This window comes from Bombus huntii, chromosome 4, assembly GCF_024542735.1.
Source record: "Bombus huntii isolate Logan2020A chromosome 4, iyBomHunt1.1, whole genome shotgun sequence".
Classification (NCBI taxonomy): domain Eukaryota; kingdom Metazoa; phylum Arthropoda; class Insecta; order Hymenoptera; family Apidae; genus Bombus; species Bombus huntii.
Window position 1 is genome coordinate 6817174 of NC_066241.1, and position 20807 is coordinate 6837980.

The 20807-nt window shown below is 40.4% G+C and overlaps 1 protein-coding gene and 1 long non-coding RNA gene across 3 annotated transcripts in view; one reads left to right on the forward strand and one right to left on the reverse strand.

Moving 5' to 3' along the window:
• Window positions 1–20807, forward strand: part of LOC126864649 (serine/threonine-protein kinase NLK) — a 232167-nt gene that overhangs the window by 139908 nt on the left and 71452 nt on the right. For both annotated transcript variants that reach the window (XR_007689272.1, XM_050616192.1), the window contains exon 3: window positions 1309–1364. Coding sequence is in view for 1 of the 2 variants with exons in the window: in XM_050616192.1 (XP_050472149.1) it covers window positions 1309–1364 (56 nt within the window). In the remaining variant the exon portion in view is untranslated. The remainder of the gene's footprint in view (window positions 1–1308; window positions 1365–20807) is intronic.
• Window positions 1–20807, reverse strand: part of LOC126864667 (uncharacterized) — a 188488-nt gene that overhangs the window by 90927 nt on the left and 76754 nt on the right. The window lies entirely within an intron of this gene.

Consider the following 20807-nt stretch of genomic DNA (forward strand, 5'->3'; position numbering starts at 1 on the left):
CTTCTTACCAAAATTCAAAATTATTCGACGAGACTGAACGAAAAGTCGATAAGTAGATGTATAACTGTAGGTTTGGTGTCTAACCAAAAACCAGTGGTCTTTTTCCCCTTCGGAGGTGCTGATTTTCCAGTATATTCGCTTATCTGTGCCTCGGTTAGTAGCGGTTATCTGCCGTAGAATGAAAATACAGCCGGCATTTTGTTTTACGAGCTAGATAAGCGCATTATCGTCCGGCCACTGAAGGAACGTGTCGATCTCTCGAGCACAGAGAAGCGTTTGCAAATTCCAAGAATTTTAATTCCCCAAGGAAATTCTCGTCTAATAATAACTTGCGCACCGCTTGTATTTTTCAATTCAGAGGAGAACCTTCGAGTTTCGATTAAAGTGAATTTATCGTTCCTTGATTCGTTACTTAGGAAACATGAAACCGTAGACAATTAGTGTAAAAATTTCAAAGTAAAGAACAAAAATAGAGAACAAAAATAGAGAACAACTAGAAGAAATATAGCGTAGATATGGAAGAACAATTTCATCCTTTTTTTATATCATCTTTAATGTCCGAATTTTACGTGATAATTTTTTTCGCATCCTGTAGATGCATTATGGTTTAAATATGGCTAAATATTTTCGCATAATATATCGACGAGTAAATAAAAAAAAATTGTGTTATTTTTGTGTAAAATTGTGCTCCCTCGAACGACGCAGTTTGGGTCATACGCGGATTCTTTTCTGGGGAAATTTCGACGTTCATTTCGAATTTATTTAGCGTGCTGTTACAATTTTTTTCGCCATGGCGAATACGAGAGACGAGAAAGAGCGAACGCGAATTCGTTCGTGTCAATTAGATCCTCGCAAATCGTCGTTGCGTAGAAGAAGTAACGAACGGACGAATTTGGGAAAAAGATCAAACGACCAATGCGTTCCTGCTAGCTACACAGCTATTTCTTTCTTTTCTGCTTCAATCTTTTGCGACGAAGGGGAGAAGGTTATTTCAGTTACGCGGATTTCCATGTACGCGAACAGTCGCGTCCCTAAAGCACGCGTTGTTCGAGGGAGCAACTGTGTTCCCAAATATTAAGTTTCTTACTTAGCAATCACTAGACCGCGGATATTTATGCATGTTCGTGTATTTATAGATATAATTAACAAAAACTGTGATCTAGATACGCTAGGTAACACTGTATCGTACACTCTATGGATTTTTGCACTTGAAAGTTTCTCATAAATTTACAAAAGTCCGAAGTCTAGCAATTAAGCGGTAACATCGAACCAACCCATCCTGAATTCGCCATAATTTCTGTTTTTCAGGTCCTGTCGGCCCTGGACATCCTTCAGCCACCACATCTGGACTTCTTCCAAGAAATGTATCCTTTTCTATCTTGTCGACAGCACGGTCGAAACTGGTTTGTCTTTCGGAGAAGTCCGAAAACGGTGATTCTTTTACAGCGTCCCGTGTTTCCGGGACTTTGTGCCGCCTCCCTATGCAGAGTTAGTTTCAACGTCGAGACACGCTACCCGGCATAAAGACTCCTTCGTGGAAATATCGCAAATTTTAAGAGTATCGTTCCGCTGCAAGGAATTCATACCTCGAATTACGACTTCGCTATTTTCCTTCTTCTTATCCTCCTATATCGCGAGTTCGTACATTTTATCGTACGGAAGTTTGGCAAATTTTGAATTTCATCGGTTAGAAGCGAACAGGATAATTTATTGCCGAATGTAGGAACAGAGTGTAGGAACAGAGAATATAATATAATATACAGATAGGTAACTTTGATTCTTTTTTAAATTATCTTTTCTTCTATTACAAGCATGCAAATTTTTTAACGTTTATCTAACCATATAGAAGCGCATCATCTCCTGTGAATTTTGGGCAAATTTTCGCTTTGTCCGTGTAGAAGAAAAAGGCATCAAGCCTAGCCGAAACCACGCGAGAAATAAAAATGAAACATGCAGAGAAGATTCAATAAGATAAATAAAGAAACACACAGAGAGGGAGAGAGAGAGAGAGAGAGAGCAAATTAACCGAATCACGCGAAATAGAAGATCCATGGGATGCGTCCACTAGGATCTTCGACCACTTAACCCGTACCCCGTGGATTTTTCAGTCGCTGCGGAAGCCAAGTGCACGCAACGTTCGTCTGAAGCGACGCGGCGCGGAAACTTTTAATCGAGGCAGTTCCGTGGCAGCTAGCAATTAAAGCGTAGAAGAAAAAATACCGTGATGGAGAAGCGATTCGACCAGCGACCCTTGTCGATCCTGACCGGTCGACCACGTGGAAATGTTTCATGCGAACGATCGTCGTTCCGCGGAACGACCTCTTCCGTTCATTTTTGTTTTCTTCTAACCTTATCATATAGAAAATCTGTCGCTGGTTGCGTTTTTGTTTCCTCGCGGGAACAGAGCAAGACAACGATCGTAACGACAAAGAGAAAATATAGCGAGGACAATTTTTTGGAAAAGTTTTGGCTTGCATAGAGAAATATCGCGAGATATCTGCAGCGACGAGACTATCTTTCGAATTCGTTTCGATGCGTCGGAATAGAACCTGATGGTCGAAGAATTTGTTCGAACGATAGAAGCTTCATAACTCGAATTCACACGTGAAATTCCACCTGAATATCGCTGACAAATCATTTTCGAATTTTATTTCTTTTGCAGTTTTATTCTTAGGAATCTTGTAGCAATTTTCGTAAGATTCGGATAGGGTCTATCGGAGTGTCGAAAAACAGGAGGAGCCAGACGGGTTTCACCTTGAAATTAAGCTTCTTCCCCGGCGTGGAACGTGACGGAACACGCCATCGTTCCGCCACGGCGTTATTGATCTTCCGGCGTTCGTAACGCGAGAACCGAGCCTCGAGATTTATTGGGTTACCTCTTCGTCTACACGTGTCCGTCCCACCTCTGCGCACGGACGCAACTTTCAACTTAATTTCGTTTTCAAGAAGGACACCTTCCTACACTATCGCCTCCAGCTGGAAACTGGCTGGTTTTCTAGGTGAATCGATCGTCTCTCGTTTCGTCTAATAGATTTTAACAGAAGGGAGAGCAATATTTAAATCTTCCTCTTCGATCGAAGCTTCTATTTCTTTTTTTTTTTTTTTTAAATTCAGATTGAACAATTTCATTGTTGAAATTGTCTGTGTTAAGGTGCACATTGTATATATGAAATTGGAAGACACGTTGAAAATTGTTAAATGTTATATGCACAGGATATGTAACACGACTTGAAAATATTTATTAGAAGAAGTCTATTTTCCAATTGAAACAGGAAACTGGATACACGTGTTCGTTTTAAAGATTCTCGATTGTCAAGATAAATTTTTGTCGATTCATGAAACATTCAAGGATCTTTTTTCCCCCAAGGTATATTTTATCAGAATTCTACTCAATATGTAACGTATCTGTCTCGATGATTGATGGATATGGATTAATCCAGGACTCGGCTTTCCTAGGACACAGAGAAAAGGCAGGGGAATAAGCGAAACGCGCGTGTAACGAGACACTTTACTGCAAGAAGTGAAGTAAGCGAGAAGAAGCAAAGTACGACGTATGGTCGTTCGTAGTGACGTCTATATGTATCGAGTGTGCATGATATTACAGGAATGTACATGCATATGCCGTTATATAGGGCGGTTGATAACTGGTGGTACAAGCTGAAAGATGGTGATTCTACGCAAAAAAAGACGCCGAAAATATATAGTAAAAATTTTTTGTTCGAGGCTTTGTTTTCGACAAAATCGACTTTGAATTTTCGCTCGGTACGCGTGCACTTTATCACGTCTCGTTGTAACGAATCTCACAGTAGATCGTTGTCTCGATGGAAAAATTAAAAAAAAAGATTTTTATTCTATATTTTCGACTTCTTTACCCCCTTTCCGCTTGTACCACCAGTTACCAACCACCCTGTATAATAGCGAAAGATCACAATAATTCATCGATCCAACAATAATCGAACTGACCAAAAGCATAGTGCTATATTTCGAGTTGGTGAAAATACGGAGTTTGCGTAGCGTTTGGAAGCGAAACTTCTTTGAAATATCACGGACTAATAGCAACGTGTCGCCACGTTCGTGACCTCCGCGGTTTCGTAATGATCTCGTAACGAAAAGTGACGCGCACAGAGCCGAGAACAAACGGTGCCTCCACGTAACCAGCGAGAGCAATCTGCACGTAACCGGCCGGCCGCTTACGTAACACCATTGGCCCGTCGGAGCTCTAGAGGAAGTCTTTTCCTCTCTATGATACTCCTCCGGAAGGGATTTGAAAAGGACGTGCCCGAGATTCGCGTTTCACGCAATCTCGGAAATTCACCTCGATCGAGACACACATTCCAAGATTATTATAAAAATAAGAGAGAGATTCTCGTTATTCCGAAGTCTCTGCAAAATCCATAAGATCTGCCTTTTAGAAATGGACATCATCGCGAAGATTCTGAAATTTTGTACAAACTGTCCAAGTACAATTTGATTTCAATCAAAGTTTCGAGAATTCGTCTTACTGCTTCTCTTGCTACTTCGATTGCACCAAGGCAAGTCAAACATGGCAGATGTTACTTCACGTAGAACTACGAGTGGAAGGTACAGTTGTTCTTAGAGAGTTTGTCCGCGATGTATGTACCAGATCGCCGAAACGTACGTCTGATTTCTTATTACGTGAATTGGAGCGAGTCAGCGTGAAACGCATGAGATTTCACTTTCCGCGAAACTCGGTGACTCGTCGATCGTAATCGGAGTCAGGCGCCATTCAAAGCCGCCGAACGATTGATCGATCGATCAACGTGAGAGCGATAGTCGATGGCCCCTTAAGCGAACGAGATCGCACGAACCAGCTACGAGAGTTAATCTCGATGAAGGCAGCTCGATAAATCAGTTCTTTCTACCTCTTTCTCTCTTTCCCTCCTTCTACCTCTTCACGCCGTTGCTCTATTTACCTCTTTATTACTTTTTTTTTTATATAAATACGGATCACCGGTGCTCCTCGTTATTACTTTTTTCCAGAAGACAACTCCTTAAAACCTTTCTCTTCTTTTCGTCAACTTCTTTGTCCTAACCTTTCCTCGTTTATTGTTCCAAGTTTCAATCCAGACAGATATCCGGCGTGACAGCATAAATCATCGTTACCGAGGGCGTTTGTCGCAAGAACCGTCTTCTTCGTTTCTCTTTTATTTTTCAATCGACATCTTTTTGTTTGTCTGTGTTTCGATGACAGTCGAACGGTTCGTAAGGAAAACGCGCGTTGCTCGCGCTTCTCTTTCCCCAAGGAAGCAACAGGATATTTTGGCATCTCTAATTTACATTCTATATATTTCAATTTCTTTAAACAAAATATTCATCGGATCACGCGATTTCTACAAGCGTATGCGGAATTATATGGCGGAAGAATGACGCGTATTCGATTAAATCAGTAACTTACGGATATCGTGACAGAGGAGGTGTCTATAGAAACTTTATGAATGAAACATAATCTATTATAATATGGGTGTCGCATTATGTTCGTAAGATCAGCTTCTAGACACATATCGCCAGAATGTGTTATTACATATGCATCTAAAGGGATCAAAAATTTGACACGGGTCGTTAAGGGACCCTCCTCGATCGGTCGTCTCGTCACTCGTCGTCTTCTCGCCGATTATGTCGCGTACACGAGTCACACTCAACGGTGCATGCACCGCTGCGAAGCTGATGAGACAAGACACGATGGCACGATTTACTGCCACCAAGCGCAGTGAATTCCCGCCTCGACACGGACCACCTGTTTCACGCTGCCCGCGCCCGATCGATTCGCCCGCGGATTACGTTTTTATCGATTCTTCCTTTCTCGCTTGCTCGTTACGCACCTCCAATTTTATCAGGGTTTGTCGAGACGTATATACATATATATGTGAGGGTGGATGCGTTGTCCGTGATAATTGTAGCTGCTGGCTGTAGATGTCGCTGCTGATGGGGTGGTACTGCTGTTTTTCTTCCATTTTTGATGAAGAAGAAAAATCGGAATCGCCGGGATTCGAACCCGGGTCCCGAAACGTTCGTAACATAAGGCGCTAACCACTGCGCTGCGGTATTTGCCGTTGAGTGCAGCCACATATGTTACGAACAGTTGGCACGTGGAATTTATCGGTATCGAAGATTTTGAAAAACGTTGGAACTGTGTCGGAGAAGAACGAAGAGCGATATGGTTGTTCCAAAGTCGAAGAGTTTCGTGGAACGTCAGTTTTTAGCTGTTGCCATCTTATTTGCTTTTTTTAAATCGGATACATACGTTTTCTAGCTGAGTTTGCTTGTACGAGAAATTCACCCGCACTTGTTTAAAAACGCGTCAGAAAATTGATGTGTTTAATTTGATTGATGTGTGTATTTTTCTTTCAATTATCTTGTTCTATCGTTCTCTGCAAGCGAATTAACTTACTCGTCTCGTCCCCCTAGAAGCATCCCTTATTTTATATAAGGAATTTTATAATTGTGGATCTTAGTCGCCGAAATAAATGTATAGGAACACTCGCATTACACCTAGAAATGATAATAAAATAGTTTCATATTTATTTAATATGTGATTGACAAGATATTCGTAGATACGCATTGCACGTGTCTCAGCATTCTTTTTGTCTCACCATTTTTTTATCGCAATGCGTACGGAACAGTTGCATTCTTCTGTTTTACGAGATACTGTACACGCACGTACTCCCACACACACTCATACTCATATATGTGTAACACTACTAATCCGGTGTAGCGCACAAAATTATATATATCTCAATAATAAATAAATTCGCGAGTTATACAAGTTAAGTAAAGAGACGCAAGAATATATAGAATGCGCGAAACTGTAGAAAGTATTCAAAGTACGATACTGTTTGTAACGTTCGGCAGGTAAAAGAAATTTCTGCTTGGATTGCTCTTTCTTTTTTATTTACTCGTATTTGCAAAAATATGAATTTAAACGAGTATCCGCAATCTATATATAAATTGGTAAACATTCTCCCGATCGATGAAATGTTTACGACGAGCGGTGGACATAAACATCGTTAAATCGGTTGCACAGGCTGCTAGCGTGAAATCACTGATTCATATTTGTCTTTCTCAAGCGACAGTCTTCCCCTCTATGTATTCATCCAATCAAGCCCGCCCTTAATCAGAAATTAGGCGGCGTCTTCGTGGAGCTGCTTCCCTGGCGAGACACGCTATCGAATTTTCGATTTATGCAGATGAGATCGAGCCCGTTCCAGGCCGCAATAAGGCGATCTGGGCCACGGTTCGCCGGTTATCGAGCCATCGAAATCGTTTCTCTAATTTACTATTCGCGATGCGCGATCATTTTGACATTTTCGTGTCATAGTACACAGCCACTGCATATACAATTATTAGAATTTTAACGCTAGAAGTAGCAGAGTTTCTTTTTGTTATAACGCAAAGACAATCGATGTAGAATTTTAAATAGTTCCCTATTTATTTATAAACAGACTAGAAGGAAACTTTCACCTTCTTCCAAAAATAAACGAATCTGCAAGTAATTCTACTTTTCTTCCTTGTGAAAATAAGTTTTGCTGATCGTTTCAATATTTCAATATCTTCAATGTCTTTTTACAATATCTGATAATATGCGAACAATGTCTGACAATATATGAACATTCTGAGTTCCTTAAGAATTTATTCAAACAACAATAAACTTACTTCAAAAATTGGAAATTACACGTATCAGTGGAAGGAATCATTTGTTGCTATTAGACAGGTAGTTGTCGAGCGTTGCTAAAGAAATTGCTCTTTTTTTTTTGTCTTTTTTCCTTTTTATAGATGGCATACGAATATGTTGAAACATTTTGTCCAGTGGACTCGGTAAATTCGAAGTTTCAAATTTAAATTCAAATTTTTTAATTTAAATTCAAATTCAGATTCAAATTCTCATTATTAGGGGTTATTACTGCATATTGAAAATAGATCGGCGGTACAAATCGAAGCTACGAAAGAACCAGGTCGATATGGTTGTAAGTTTTAATATCTTTAATATCATTGGCAGTTCAAACGAGATGATGTATGCGCCGGGATCGATTCTAATTCCATCTACATGGAAAATTCAACAGCGCTCTCGATCGACCACAGGAACTCAAGCCGAACTTCGGTGAAAGCGACTGTCTAATTTCTAATTGAAGAGCCCGACTAACCACCGTCTCGTAGGCGATACGCTAACGAGATTACCGATTAATATAGCGGTTCGATTGCGTGCTATCGAATCGTTCGTTGCTTCCATTACACGAGATACACGGTATGATGCTAAAGTTTTCTTACGAGCGTCATCGCTTCGCTTTAGCGTGGAAACATTTGACGTTTGTGATTTGAGAAAGTGGGAGATCATTCGCAATAGATATCAACTGGATTTGGCAAAACTTACTTCGATACGAAAAACTATTGCTGCTGTTATTCTTGACTATCCTAGAAGATTCATCTCCGCTTGAAAACATTACCGTTACATCATCATCAATGGCTGCCCTCTAAAGTACTACGTCTCCTACATTCCATTTTTATCCAAAGGAATATTCCAACTTGATCATTCTATTAGGTTGTTCTGAAAGTTTGTTTCGTTTTATGAGGAAATAATAGACTCACAATGTTTTTCGTTTTTTATTATTTTGTCGAATTACGTATCCATTTTGTTCTGTCGATAAACACCGCGACATTTCATAGACTTGGTTTCACGTTTCTACGAAGGCGCATTGTCGTAAAACACACGTTTGCGAAAGAAGGACACTTTCTGGACAACCTAATACTTAACACCATCTCCCAAGATTCACCTCCATCGAACACCATACCACACACGTTGCTCTTGGATCTATCATATATCTCTTAAATTGAAGCACTACAGCCCCCAAAATACTCTGCAAACCTACCACCGCTTTACCACTGATACTTTTACAAACATACTAGGGAAATCAACTTTCAGCTAAAAATATCTTCCAACCACCTCATCATCTACCCTTGAACCCCTGCGAAACCTTCTCCAATTCTGCAATCAAAATACCAGTCCACCGTCCCCCTCCAATTACCGGGACGTCATCAGTCGCGGAACTTGAGCCACCCCCTTCTCACTGACCTCGAACCAACCAACCAACCTCGTATGGTTCTCTCGCGAGGGTAGCCGGGGTGTCGCGATTCCGCTGTAAACCGCCGTCTAATTCCTAATTAAGGATCCCGCTCGATTAGCTCGCTTTCACCGGGTTGCCTGCGGCCGTGACCACCCCTGGGTAGGCCAGACGTCCTGTGGACCCTTGGTCCGCATGAATACAGCATGGCGGCCGGACTGCAGCTCCAGTTGCTCGATGGCAATCATGGATTATTAATGCGCGCACCGCACCGCTATTGATAGCTCGATAGCGTGCCATTACGATCCTCTACCAACCCCCCAACCCTTCTATCAACTGACTCTGGTTTGCTCGAGTCCGTTTACACTGTTGCGCGACTGATAATATAACTTCCTCTTCGCAGAGCACGAGGATCGATAGATCGATTTTCCGGGATGGAGGATTCGCTCGTTCGAACGATGGATTCGAGCCGAGGCTTGATAGGTTTGGTTATAATACGGCTGATTTTCGACGATGAATCTCGTGGTCATGTAAAAAGAAAAATGATTACAATGATGGGAATTAGCAACGAAGAGCAACAGAGTGGCGATGGGGGTGGGCCAAGTTAATCGCGTTCTTTGATCGTGCTGCTATCTCTCTTTTTCTTTTTTTGATAACGTGATGCGATGTTTAAAGATGTGAAATCCGCGGTCGAAAAGTTTTCTAACCAAAAGTAAATACGTCGTTCTTCTTTAGTGTGATAGGCTCTGATTTTCAATGCTGCGATCTCGTGGGTGCGAACGTTGAATGCTGTTTTTAGTAGATACGAGGTTCCAGTGGTTGTTGAATTAGGTTTAATATTTTGTGTAATCGAGATAGAGGATATAGGAGATCCATCTTCGGGTGGTGATATTGGATATAATTCTTTGAAGAACCCGCATAGTAGAACCCGGGCGTTGTATTGCGTCTACCCCTATTATCGAGGATATCGAGGATGTCGATGTCCATTAGGGACGTGGCTTTATCGTCTTTTTTCTGCTTAATTGGTTTTCTTTATTGTTTAAGGATTGTACAAAAGGTTTGAGCGAAGATCATGTGTTGCATGGTTTTTAAAGATAGTATCGAATGTTAATAAATTCAGGAATGGAGTAGATGATCAGACTCTACATGATGTAATGAAAATTGATTATATACGTATGCTTATTCATTTTTCTAACTTGCACACGTCGAAAACACCCCAAATATCATTTACGTAATTTCCAACGTTATTTCCACTGAGAAACAACACCGTTGCGATTTTTCTTCTATTATTATCTCTAAATTTAATTCGCAGTAAATACCAATACGTCAAAACCACTTCAAATATCATTTGCATTACCTTTAGCTTCATTTTCATAAAGAAAACCGTACAATTTTTCTTCGATCGCAACTCATAGCAACACCAAACCATTCGTCGACTGCAAATTCAACTTGAACCATCAAGTATCACTTTCACCAAGCAAAGTACAAACACAAAATGGTAAATGTTCTTCGAACAAGTATACGAGACAGAATTCAGCGCACGCGGAAACTCGTCGCGTCGCGAAACAGCCTCTCTATAAATAAATCCGGGATCGATGATGACAGAGAGAAAGAGGAACAAGCCAAAGACACATCGACGCACAGTGCGGCGTGCAATGGACAAAAATCGGGGCAACGGTTGTTCGATCGTGGCCTTATTATTCCATATCGCCATCCCTTAAGTGATACGAACAACGTAATGCAAACAACAATTTTTCCAAGAATCGCTAATCGCTTGAAAATTAGATCTTTGATCTTTTTCGTCTGGTGGTACACGCCACCTAATTACTAGACGACGAATTTCCATGCATTTTTACATTTCTATGAACATAACTGAAGATATAGAACGTAAATAGACATTTGTTTCATCTTTCGAATATTAGAATAAATGTTGTATTTCGGTTATTTTCCATATTTTTACAGATTAGACGTTGCGTGCATTCTTTCGCCTATTCAAATTTCCCACAAATGCATAAAAATCCGCAGTCTATTACAATTCTGTGTTACGCCAAAAGGATAGGTTACATTTGATTCAGGGCGTTTACACCGAACTATCGTTGTTTCTATTTGAAGATCTAAGGGAAAAGAGGTCAGTGACCTGACTAAATGGATATTTGCATATTTAAAAAATTCTCGCGGCATACCGGTTGAAAATCGCACGGGCCTAGACGATCTCTCACGGCTTCAAGCAGATATTATAATTGGAACACGGAAATCGTGCGTATCTGGCGATGTATTAGGCTCGTATCCGTACGCCCACGAAAACGAGTTTCGTGTCTGTCGTATGGTTGGTTCTCGCTCTCCAAGCGACTTAACCGTATGTACAGTCAAACGTTCTCCGAGAGAACTTTAACTCCCATTCTCTGTTTCTCTTCTTGTTCTAGCTGTTTTCCTCTTGCTTTGGTGTTAAGACCGTGTTGCGTTTCGCTGGCGGCGATCCGCAGAGATTTTAACGCTTTCGAGCCAGGTCGTTCGAAAGCGTTCACGGATTCGACTCGATGGGAACGAATAGGAGACACCTTACTTCAAAGTGGTTTGCTCGTGTCCGATTAGTCACGATGAATTTTCTACGGTGTGTACAGCCGTAATTCGCGTTAAGACATTGTAACGAAGATTGTTATTATTTCGAGCGATTTGTCGATTTGAGGTAGATGTTTCTTTTTAGTTCATTTTTCGTTGATCCTATTGATCGTTGAAATTCGTTGTTGGGAATTTTAGCACAGAGATTCGAAAGGATAGAATAGAAGATTAGAAACTTAAGGAGAGATTCAGTGTACTTTGATATTTCAGAATTTTACTATTCTGATTTTCGATTCTACCATTCTCGGAAATTTTATTGAATATTTATAGGAGACAGAGAATATGATATTGCAAAGAGTTACCTCTAACCACTGGTGAGTAATAATTACATAATCATTCAAGTTATTTCATATTATTATTTAGTTTCGAAATTCTAATACTAAATTATAGTACTATATCATGGCTATTCGTTTGAATTACCGATCGAATTACGTTCATTCACGCTAGGTATCCATGTCCAAATGCCAAAATTATATAAATATATGTACACATATTAATACGTAATACAGCCGAGTGTTGATTTACAAACTAGAGAAATACCGCGACAACGATTTCTCATAAAGAATTAATCAAGCTAAATCCCCCAAAATAAATATGTAAAGAAAAAGAACCTTCCATCAATCGCAAATAACAGAGGAATACAATTTGCATAATACTAGAATTGTGCAAAAAGAAACCAAAGTAGTACTTTTCATCGATCGCAGAGACAAGTTACCCTTGCTTTCCCTTTCCTTTATCCCAGCCTTCTTTTCCACAATTACATTACGTTTTGTTGCATCACGTCGCGTCATTAGTTGCCACCTACACGCGGTGGTGGATCGAAGATATTTGCTAGGAAAAATCGAACAGGAAGGAACGACGATGACCAATACTTTGGTAGGTAGACGAGGAAAGGAAAAAACATCGTTTCGACCCAAATACGTTTTCTGTGTGGAAAAAGAGTTTCCTTCTCACGCCCACGTTTCTATCTCTCGTCGTCTAAATGTCATTATGGTTGAGAATGATCGATCGCCATTCTTACAATACCACGTGGTGACTCAAGCTTAGAATTACCGGAATGTTAAAACTAACCATTTCGTTATTTTCCATAGGAATCTTTCGTTTAATATGCTTTTTCTAGTTCGTAACTAATTTTTAGTTCGTACGATGGTACATTTTTCGGAATCTGAATGATCTTTCTTTGTATAGAACATACGAACGTAGATCTGTTTTTTTTCTTCTTGCGTTCGGATTTCTCATTTGCTTTTCATTTTAATTTCTTTGGTACGTGTCGTGGTCATCCGCAGTTCTCTAACGACAAATTTGATTTCTGTTATTATTTCTTTCAACGATTTGGCAACCGGACGGTTGTTTATGGTTGACGGGGTAATTTTAATTGCTATTGTTAACGCGCGAAAATTTGACGCTTTCGCATTAACGAATGACGACGCGTTTGTCCGTTTGATATGCGATTTTAATATAATCGAGGCAAATAACGTTTCGTGGCGTTTGGAATCGCGTTAATTAATATCGGTAATTAATACCTCTATCAATTACTAACATTGCGTCTGAGGTGTTGCATTAAACGCAGCCAACCCTCCTAACCGCATTAAATTTTAATTGATATCGATTTTAACGCGAGATTGTCCATCTCTTCCTCGATCTCTGCCAAATATCCCTCATGATTTTCATCGATTTTCCACGCGCTATTATTGCAAGGGATGCGTCATCCCGAATTTACAAATTCTGCTGCATAATCCACAAAAGCTTTTTATTTAACGCAAAGATTTTTATTTAACGCTAGGATTGTCGTAAAATGTTGCATCAATTTTACGACGATTGTTCTTCGAACATTATAAAACACGAATCAAACACCTACCAAAATTGCCAAAGATTTTAAAGATCTACAAAGATTTTCGAACAAGACTCGAATAAAATCCATTGATATTCCTCGAGAAACTGAAAAGACGAATGGCGAGGGAAAAGTGAAAGAATGGAAAATAGAATAGGGAAAAGGGCGAGAAGACACTGGTCTCGCGTAGGTGATCACGCGGGTTCCCACGCGGCGAGCAGAACCGGTGCTTACGAAAGACGAGACGGCTTGTCGTATTCTCGGATTGCGGATTAGCCAGCGAGTTCCAAGTAAGTGCATGCGCAGGTGGCCACGTTAAATGCATCGTCCGGCCGGTTTCCGGTCAGGATCGTTGCTCTCCAACCGAGTTTCACGGGTCGCCTTTATTCCATTTCGGTATTTCAGCGATACAGCTAGATCAATACCACCTTCGTCTGTTGCCACGATGATATATATATATATATCTTTCCTCTTTTTCGTCGTTATCTTTGTCTTTATTTTATTTCATAAACGTGTCGCTGTTTGTCTTTGTTTGTTTCAATGTCGCTGGAAATTTTTGTCTGTCGCTATTTTATTTCTACGCTCTTATTCTTTTTCGCTCTTAAAGTATTATTGCCGATAATATTTCCAAGCTTCTCTCTCAACTTTACTTCTCGACGAAATATCTTCAATTCTACAATCAACGTTAAACTATCTTAATATTTACATAAGCTTCTTTAAATACTGAATTCATACTGGCAGCAGCTTTTACGATCCACTGTATCAAGTTTAAACTCGTAAGAAAAGTTACGAGAATAACCACGTTGATTCACAACGTGAAATAATGAAGTTATAACAATTTTATTATAGCAATCCCGAACGTTCGTGTATTGTAGCGAATTCCTGCTCCTTTAATGTACTTTATAAAATATTTCAAACTGGTTTTTTCACTTGTGAAAAGAAAGAACCTAAGAGAAGCTAATATTTGCCAACTTCATTCTGCCTCATATGTACATATATATATATATATACACCTAATACAATTAAACTATAATTAAGATGCTTACACATACGCACCTTCGAGCTCGACGAGTTTTCGAACTACATCTCCATTTGCTTCACGTTTAAATTCTCCTGTTCGATCGTAAAGCGACATTGAAACAAAAGTAATCGATAAAAACGTATCGTATTTTTTATTCTGTGATCGTCAAGTGTTAATTATCGACTTGCATGCCATATCACTACATCGCATCGCTCATCCGCATCCGTCCTTATCGCTCGCGATTGAAAATCAAAGGACAGACGTTTCATATGTGGAACGACGTATCTATCTCGAAGGGAGCCAGCCAGAAGCTTCGATGCGACGAAACGCGAACGAGAAAGGACGCGCGATACAGTCGTTCGTTACGGGGCCTAAGCACGCGAGCACGCGTATCGGTCTGCGTGCACGCCTATCGATAATCGTATAATAAGCCAACGAGAACTGGACCGGGGAACGCGGACACGTCGTTCCTCGCAGCTTAATGAGTGCTTTAATGAATGCACGCTACGTATTGCCGATGTCGCCGATCAATTAATAGACCACTAACGGTTATCGCGAGTTTACCGACGGATCCGGATATTCGCGTCCCCTCGATCGTATCGTCTCTTCCGTGTAATCGCGCTTCCTCACGCGAACACGCTCCGCTCTCTCTTTAGTTCTTTTGCGCGACATTTGAATATCTTCCCTAGCGAGGCGGAGACTGAGAAATCTGAGGTGCAGATCGATTTATTTATTTATTTTATACAGAATGCTCGTGGGTTTTTCTTTTTATTTTCTTTTTTTTTTTTTTTTAACATATTACGTGTTTTCGTAAATTGCGCAGGAACGAAAGTATTATAAGCGGCTGGATAAAAATAGGCGATTTTTTATTCTCTGTGCTATGTGATAGGTTTTTAGATTTTGGATGAAAAAGAATATTGACACACTCTCGTCTTTTTTTTTTTCGTATCTTTACATATTAAGGCGATGCATCTTTAGTATCTTTTAACATACCGAGGTTATTTGTTATACTCTTTCGGAATATAGGATAACGTGCTTTAAGGAAATTACATCGCAAGAAGGTAAATTTCATAGTAAGTGAATTCGATTAGATTAAAACACGATTTCTATAATGTTGTATGTTCAAGCTTGCGTCAGCAACTTGTTTGGATTTAAACGATTTAATTTGCAAACGTCAGAGAACGTTCTTCATTCTTACGACGTTTTCGCTGGCTTTTTTCATTTTTTCCTGTCTTTCGTTTAATGATGTGCCAAGTTACAGAGACTGTTTCCTCTTAAATCTTCCTTCCCCTAACGCTGATTACGCGATCGGTGTCAAACAAGCAGACGATAAATCTGTTTATTCCGTTTGAAGCGGCGATAAATCGCGTTATATCGTCCCCCGAAGATTAATTCGACGACCCCGAACGAACGTTTTCCCACGGACGAGAGGGAAACAACTGAATGATCAGAACGAACTGGTGGTCGCGTAACGAAAGCGTGGCCGCGTATCAGTGGCAGCTCGCTGACAGCCAAAGTTTCGCCAGGAAAATTAATTTACAGTCGCTGATGAATTTCTATTACGGCCGTTACTGGCCTGATTTCACAGGAGAAATTCGATTTTCCACGCAGCGTCGACGCACACCTGCTCCTAACTGCTTCGTGCTATTATATGTATCGAGAAGGAGGAACCAGAGTCTATAAATACATTTTTGGGACGAGGATGAAGGGCAGCTTCTGGATGATATAACGTCGGAACGATAGTCGGTTATAGCCAGAAATTATATAGCCTGTCAAATTTCAAATTTAAATTTGCGAAATTAAATGGTGAATTTCGAAGATTGAAATTTAAAACGTCCGGCGTGTAGATAACATTTCTGGCTGAGAGTCGAGGTTAGGTTAGAGAGTTTTACTATGACGTTCGGTGGTTTCAATTTTGTTGTAGTTTTATCTTCTGTAGTTTCGTTTGTTTTATTCCTTGCGGCTGGGTTAGGTTGCTTATTTGAAGAGTAGAAAAAGAAACATTGTGTAAAATATTTTCGTATCAACGTTTTATCTTCCGTGGGTACTTCGCACGTATTTAAAGACTCCGTAAAACGTAGAATATAGCTTCTGCGCTCCTTTTTATATTTTTATCGACAGTTATACCTTCGAGATAGAATTTCCTCTTGAAATGAACGCAAAACATAACGTCACGAACTATCGTATCGTCCTCTATTTCAAAATTCCGTTGCTTCATTACTCTTGGAAGGATTAAACTACGATTATTCAAAAGACGCCTCACCAAAGTATCCCTTCACACGAATCTACGACCGAAAGATTCTCCATGGATTACCAATGACACGTAGAACTATCACTAGCTCTGTAATACAGCTTTGATCCTGTTAAAAATTCGTTGCAATAAATTATTCTACCTTTTCCGTTCGATCGTCTTTCCAGCGAAGGGGAAAAATCAGATTCGAGGGCAAAGCGAAGGAATGGATCGAGGTTTATTGGTCATATGCATGCCAGAACGAAGATTTAATCGTTGAACGAGGTGATGTGTGGCGCGTACATCGACGATCGACCGGAAACCGCGAACCTTTATTTCGCAAAATTTCAATTCACCCCTGTGGAGATTATTTTTCGCGGGACGTTGATTTTTCGCCGCTCGGCGACACATCCCATCAAATTGGCCTCGACGATCCATCTCTCTTCTCCGCTCTTTTATCACGAACGCTGACTCAAACGATAAAACGACCGCAGAGAAACGCGTGTAAATAAACGACCTCGTGCTTTCCATATTCCCTGATTCTCGATAATCAATGATTTTCTAGAAAAAGAATATACGCGTAAAAGCTACTTTAAGCTTCCCAAAGAATGCCAGATATAGAAGAAAATGAATTTACCCAAAGAAAAAGAAAGCTCGATTATTCTCGGTTTTAACGTATCAAATATTTTCTCTTTTTTGTATTACGCGTTGATTTAATTAGCAATACGTAGATATACACGTTACTGGTTACCAAAGTATAAAAATGCATTGGAATTTGAAAACAGCTATTGAAAATAGCTTATCGACTAGTACGGACTAATCGATGTTAAATATAAAATGTTGTTTGGACTACGAAAAAGTTAAGCTTCTAATTTGACAGAAGGAATTTTTTTTAACGAACCACCCCCGTATCGATCTCTGTTTTCGTCGCCTACCTACAAACACTTTTACTCGTTGTAGCGTGGAAATGGAAATTTTTGTATTCTTGGTGCGTGCTCGAGGGAGAAAACGTGAAAAGAAATTGTAGAGGTTCTGTCGATTATTCATGGCCAATCAACGACGTCTGGATCACGGTTTAAGGATTCTTCGTGTAGTCTGGAGGCTTCGAGTCCCGTGGGAGATGCTGCTTCTTAATAAAGCCTCGAATGACGTCACGCGACGCCGTGGAAGAAAGTCGATTGGGAATTCTGGCTTAATAAGGCGCGCGTCCAACGAGTCCTCCGTCCGATCCCTTGAACTTTACGGCCAAACTCATCGAGATACCGACCGATTCTACGATCCAAGTTGAAAAATCCTGATATTTCTTCTCACACGGGTGAAAAATGAGATCCGTTTCAAAGATCTCTTACGTCGTATATTTTACCAGCATTTAGGCATTGGATATTTACGCATCTGTGACAAACAGACAGGAAATCTGTCGAACCCTAAATGTCCAGAGGGTTGAAAAATTACAACGTCGTGTTATTCGTCGACTTGTGGCGAGTTGAATTTTTGTTGAAGTTTCACCGTTGAAATTTCTCGACCATACGGTTGGAGAGAAAATTCGCTACCGCACGCGCAAGATGAAAAAAGAAAGGGGAAAATTCTGAATAAATTTCGTGGCTGCTAACGACGCTGCTGGGGGCCGGGGAAAGGAACGTGTACTTCGAAAACGCGGCTTAGAGAAATGGAAAAAAAAGAGAGAAGGAATGAACGGAACAACTGTGAACCGAGTGGACTTTCCTCGTTTGACTTTTAAGAATATTAAACGCGAATGTTTTAAGCTTTTTAGCTCGAAATTTAATCAAACTTTCTTCGGAGGGAAATTGTGCGAAATTGTACACGTTGGTTTTGCTAAACTTGTTGTTTAGCGAACCACTTGTTTCGCGTCTTTTCTTCTTTCGTCTAAAGCTCACAATTTCACGACATCTGTCGAAACTGAGATATTTATAATACTACGCGATAAATTATCTTCTCTTTAAGTCGCAATCTATCTACAAATTTAAAGTGTCTCTTACTCGAATAAGTCTTTTTATTTCTCTAACGTTACTTTATTCTTTCGATAACATTTCATCCACGCAACTTTTGCATATTGTTTCACTATTTAGTCGTCAGAGGGATAATTAAAATGGGACGTGAAATAAAACACGTGGAAATAAAATGCGAAGCTTTCAAAGGTTTCAAATTCTAGCGCGGAGACGAAAAATTGAATCGCAATAATCGAATGACAGCACAACGACGCCTAGTTCGCTTTATTCTAACAGGGAAAACGGTGTTTTCGACGAATACGTGCCACGAACCGGAAACATCGATTGTAACTTCCTCTCCGGCAGCTTCTCCGCAATATATCGAGTATCGTGCCGTGTATCGATCGCTCTTGCGCAGTTTTTGGGCCGAGAGCCCGTCCTTTGTTTCTCTCTTTCTCTCTTCTTCCTCTGTTCGCCTTATTCGTTCCTCCATTTCTCTGCTATTATATAAAAAGAACCGTTGGCCCGCCTGCTAAAACGAGATTCCACGATCCATTTTTTATTTCTAGTTGAGTTTTCATTTTCTCCATACGTGGCCGTTGTGTCGCTTGATTGCCGCTGTATCTTTCTTTTCCAGAATCAGTCGACTCTTTCTGCTTTAATCGATTACGTGTTATCCCTTTCGGTTCTTAAAAATGTGTATCAAAAGGCGCATAAGATATTTATTCTGTGTTTTGCATTTCGATTCTTGTTAATGCGTTTTCTATGCCATTAGCGTACTCTCATATTACGCTTAGAAATTCGTTTCGCGATATTCATATTTCCGGCGTAGAGCCTTCTTGAAATTTTCATATCTTCGTCACTGTCCTTAAAATGCATCTTCGTATTATACTTTCACTATGCACCTTTGAACAGACTCTCGTATTTCCCCTAAGCACCTTAACCTAAATTTCATTCATATTGTATTTATTTTCATAATGAACTTTTATATAAACCCCCATATTTTTTATAATTTTCATTCACCTTTTTTTCTTTCTTTTTCTGTTCATCATTCGTTAAATCCAAGATAATCCTGTTTATTTTAAAATCCAGTTACCATCGATCTTCCAACACGCCTCCAAATTTCAATGAAAAACCTTGAAACACCCACGCAATGCCCAAAGAGGGTCGAGCGAACAGAATCCTCGATCGTCGGATCGTGAAACTCGAAAGATCGGCGATTCGAAATAAGGAGAAGGTTCTGGGCGTAGAATTTGCACGTGCCGTGTAGATCGGTATTTTTTTCACCGGGACAACAGGAATCGGCCGCAGAAGAATCCCGAGACTCGTCGGGTTCCCGTAGTTGTTTGCCAGCCGAGTTCGAACTCGGTTGACCGGTCGGACGAGCCGGATTGGCCTTGCTCGAACACCTCGCGCTCTAAGCCTTCATCATCGTCCTTAACTTTTCTCCTCCTCCTTCTTCCCTTCTTTTCTCTTTCTTCTTCTTCTTCTTCTTCTTTGTTATCCTACGCCATGTGTAACAAAGAGACGCGAGGTTCATCCCTGTGACATCGATGATCGCTCGGCCGAGGAAGATCCTTTGGAAAATTGAGATTCACCTACCGAACATTCGTCCAGAAACGTTAACTGGAGCTTTTAGGAACACGTTCGCCCGGTTTATCGATGGTCTTTTAATTCGTCGACGATACACGTTTCAGCAGGTTGCACGTTTGATCTAAAAAGCATACTCGAACCGCGAGAACAACTATCGAAGCAAAGATTATCAGAGACGAACGGGAACTTCACCCAGAAACCATTCTTCTCTACCTGTTTTTATCTGTGTCGCTTCTTTTCGAAGTTCTTCGGAACACTTTCACGACGTGGCACGCGATTCTCCGTGTAAAAACTTCTTATTCCTGCCGCGAAATTCTGTTTCGTTTTCTTCCGGATTTACATGACTCGAACGTTTCGACGCGTTTCTGTGTTTCCTCGACGTTCCTAGAACACCTGTCTTACTTTGCGACAATAATTCTACCGCTACTTGCTCGCTATTCTAATCGCCGATTACGACCAGAGTCACGCGAACGTGACACCCGCCGTGAAAATG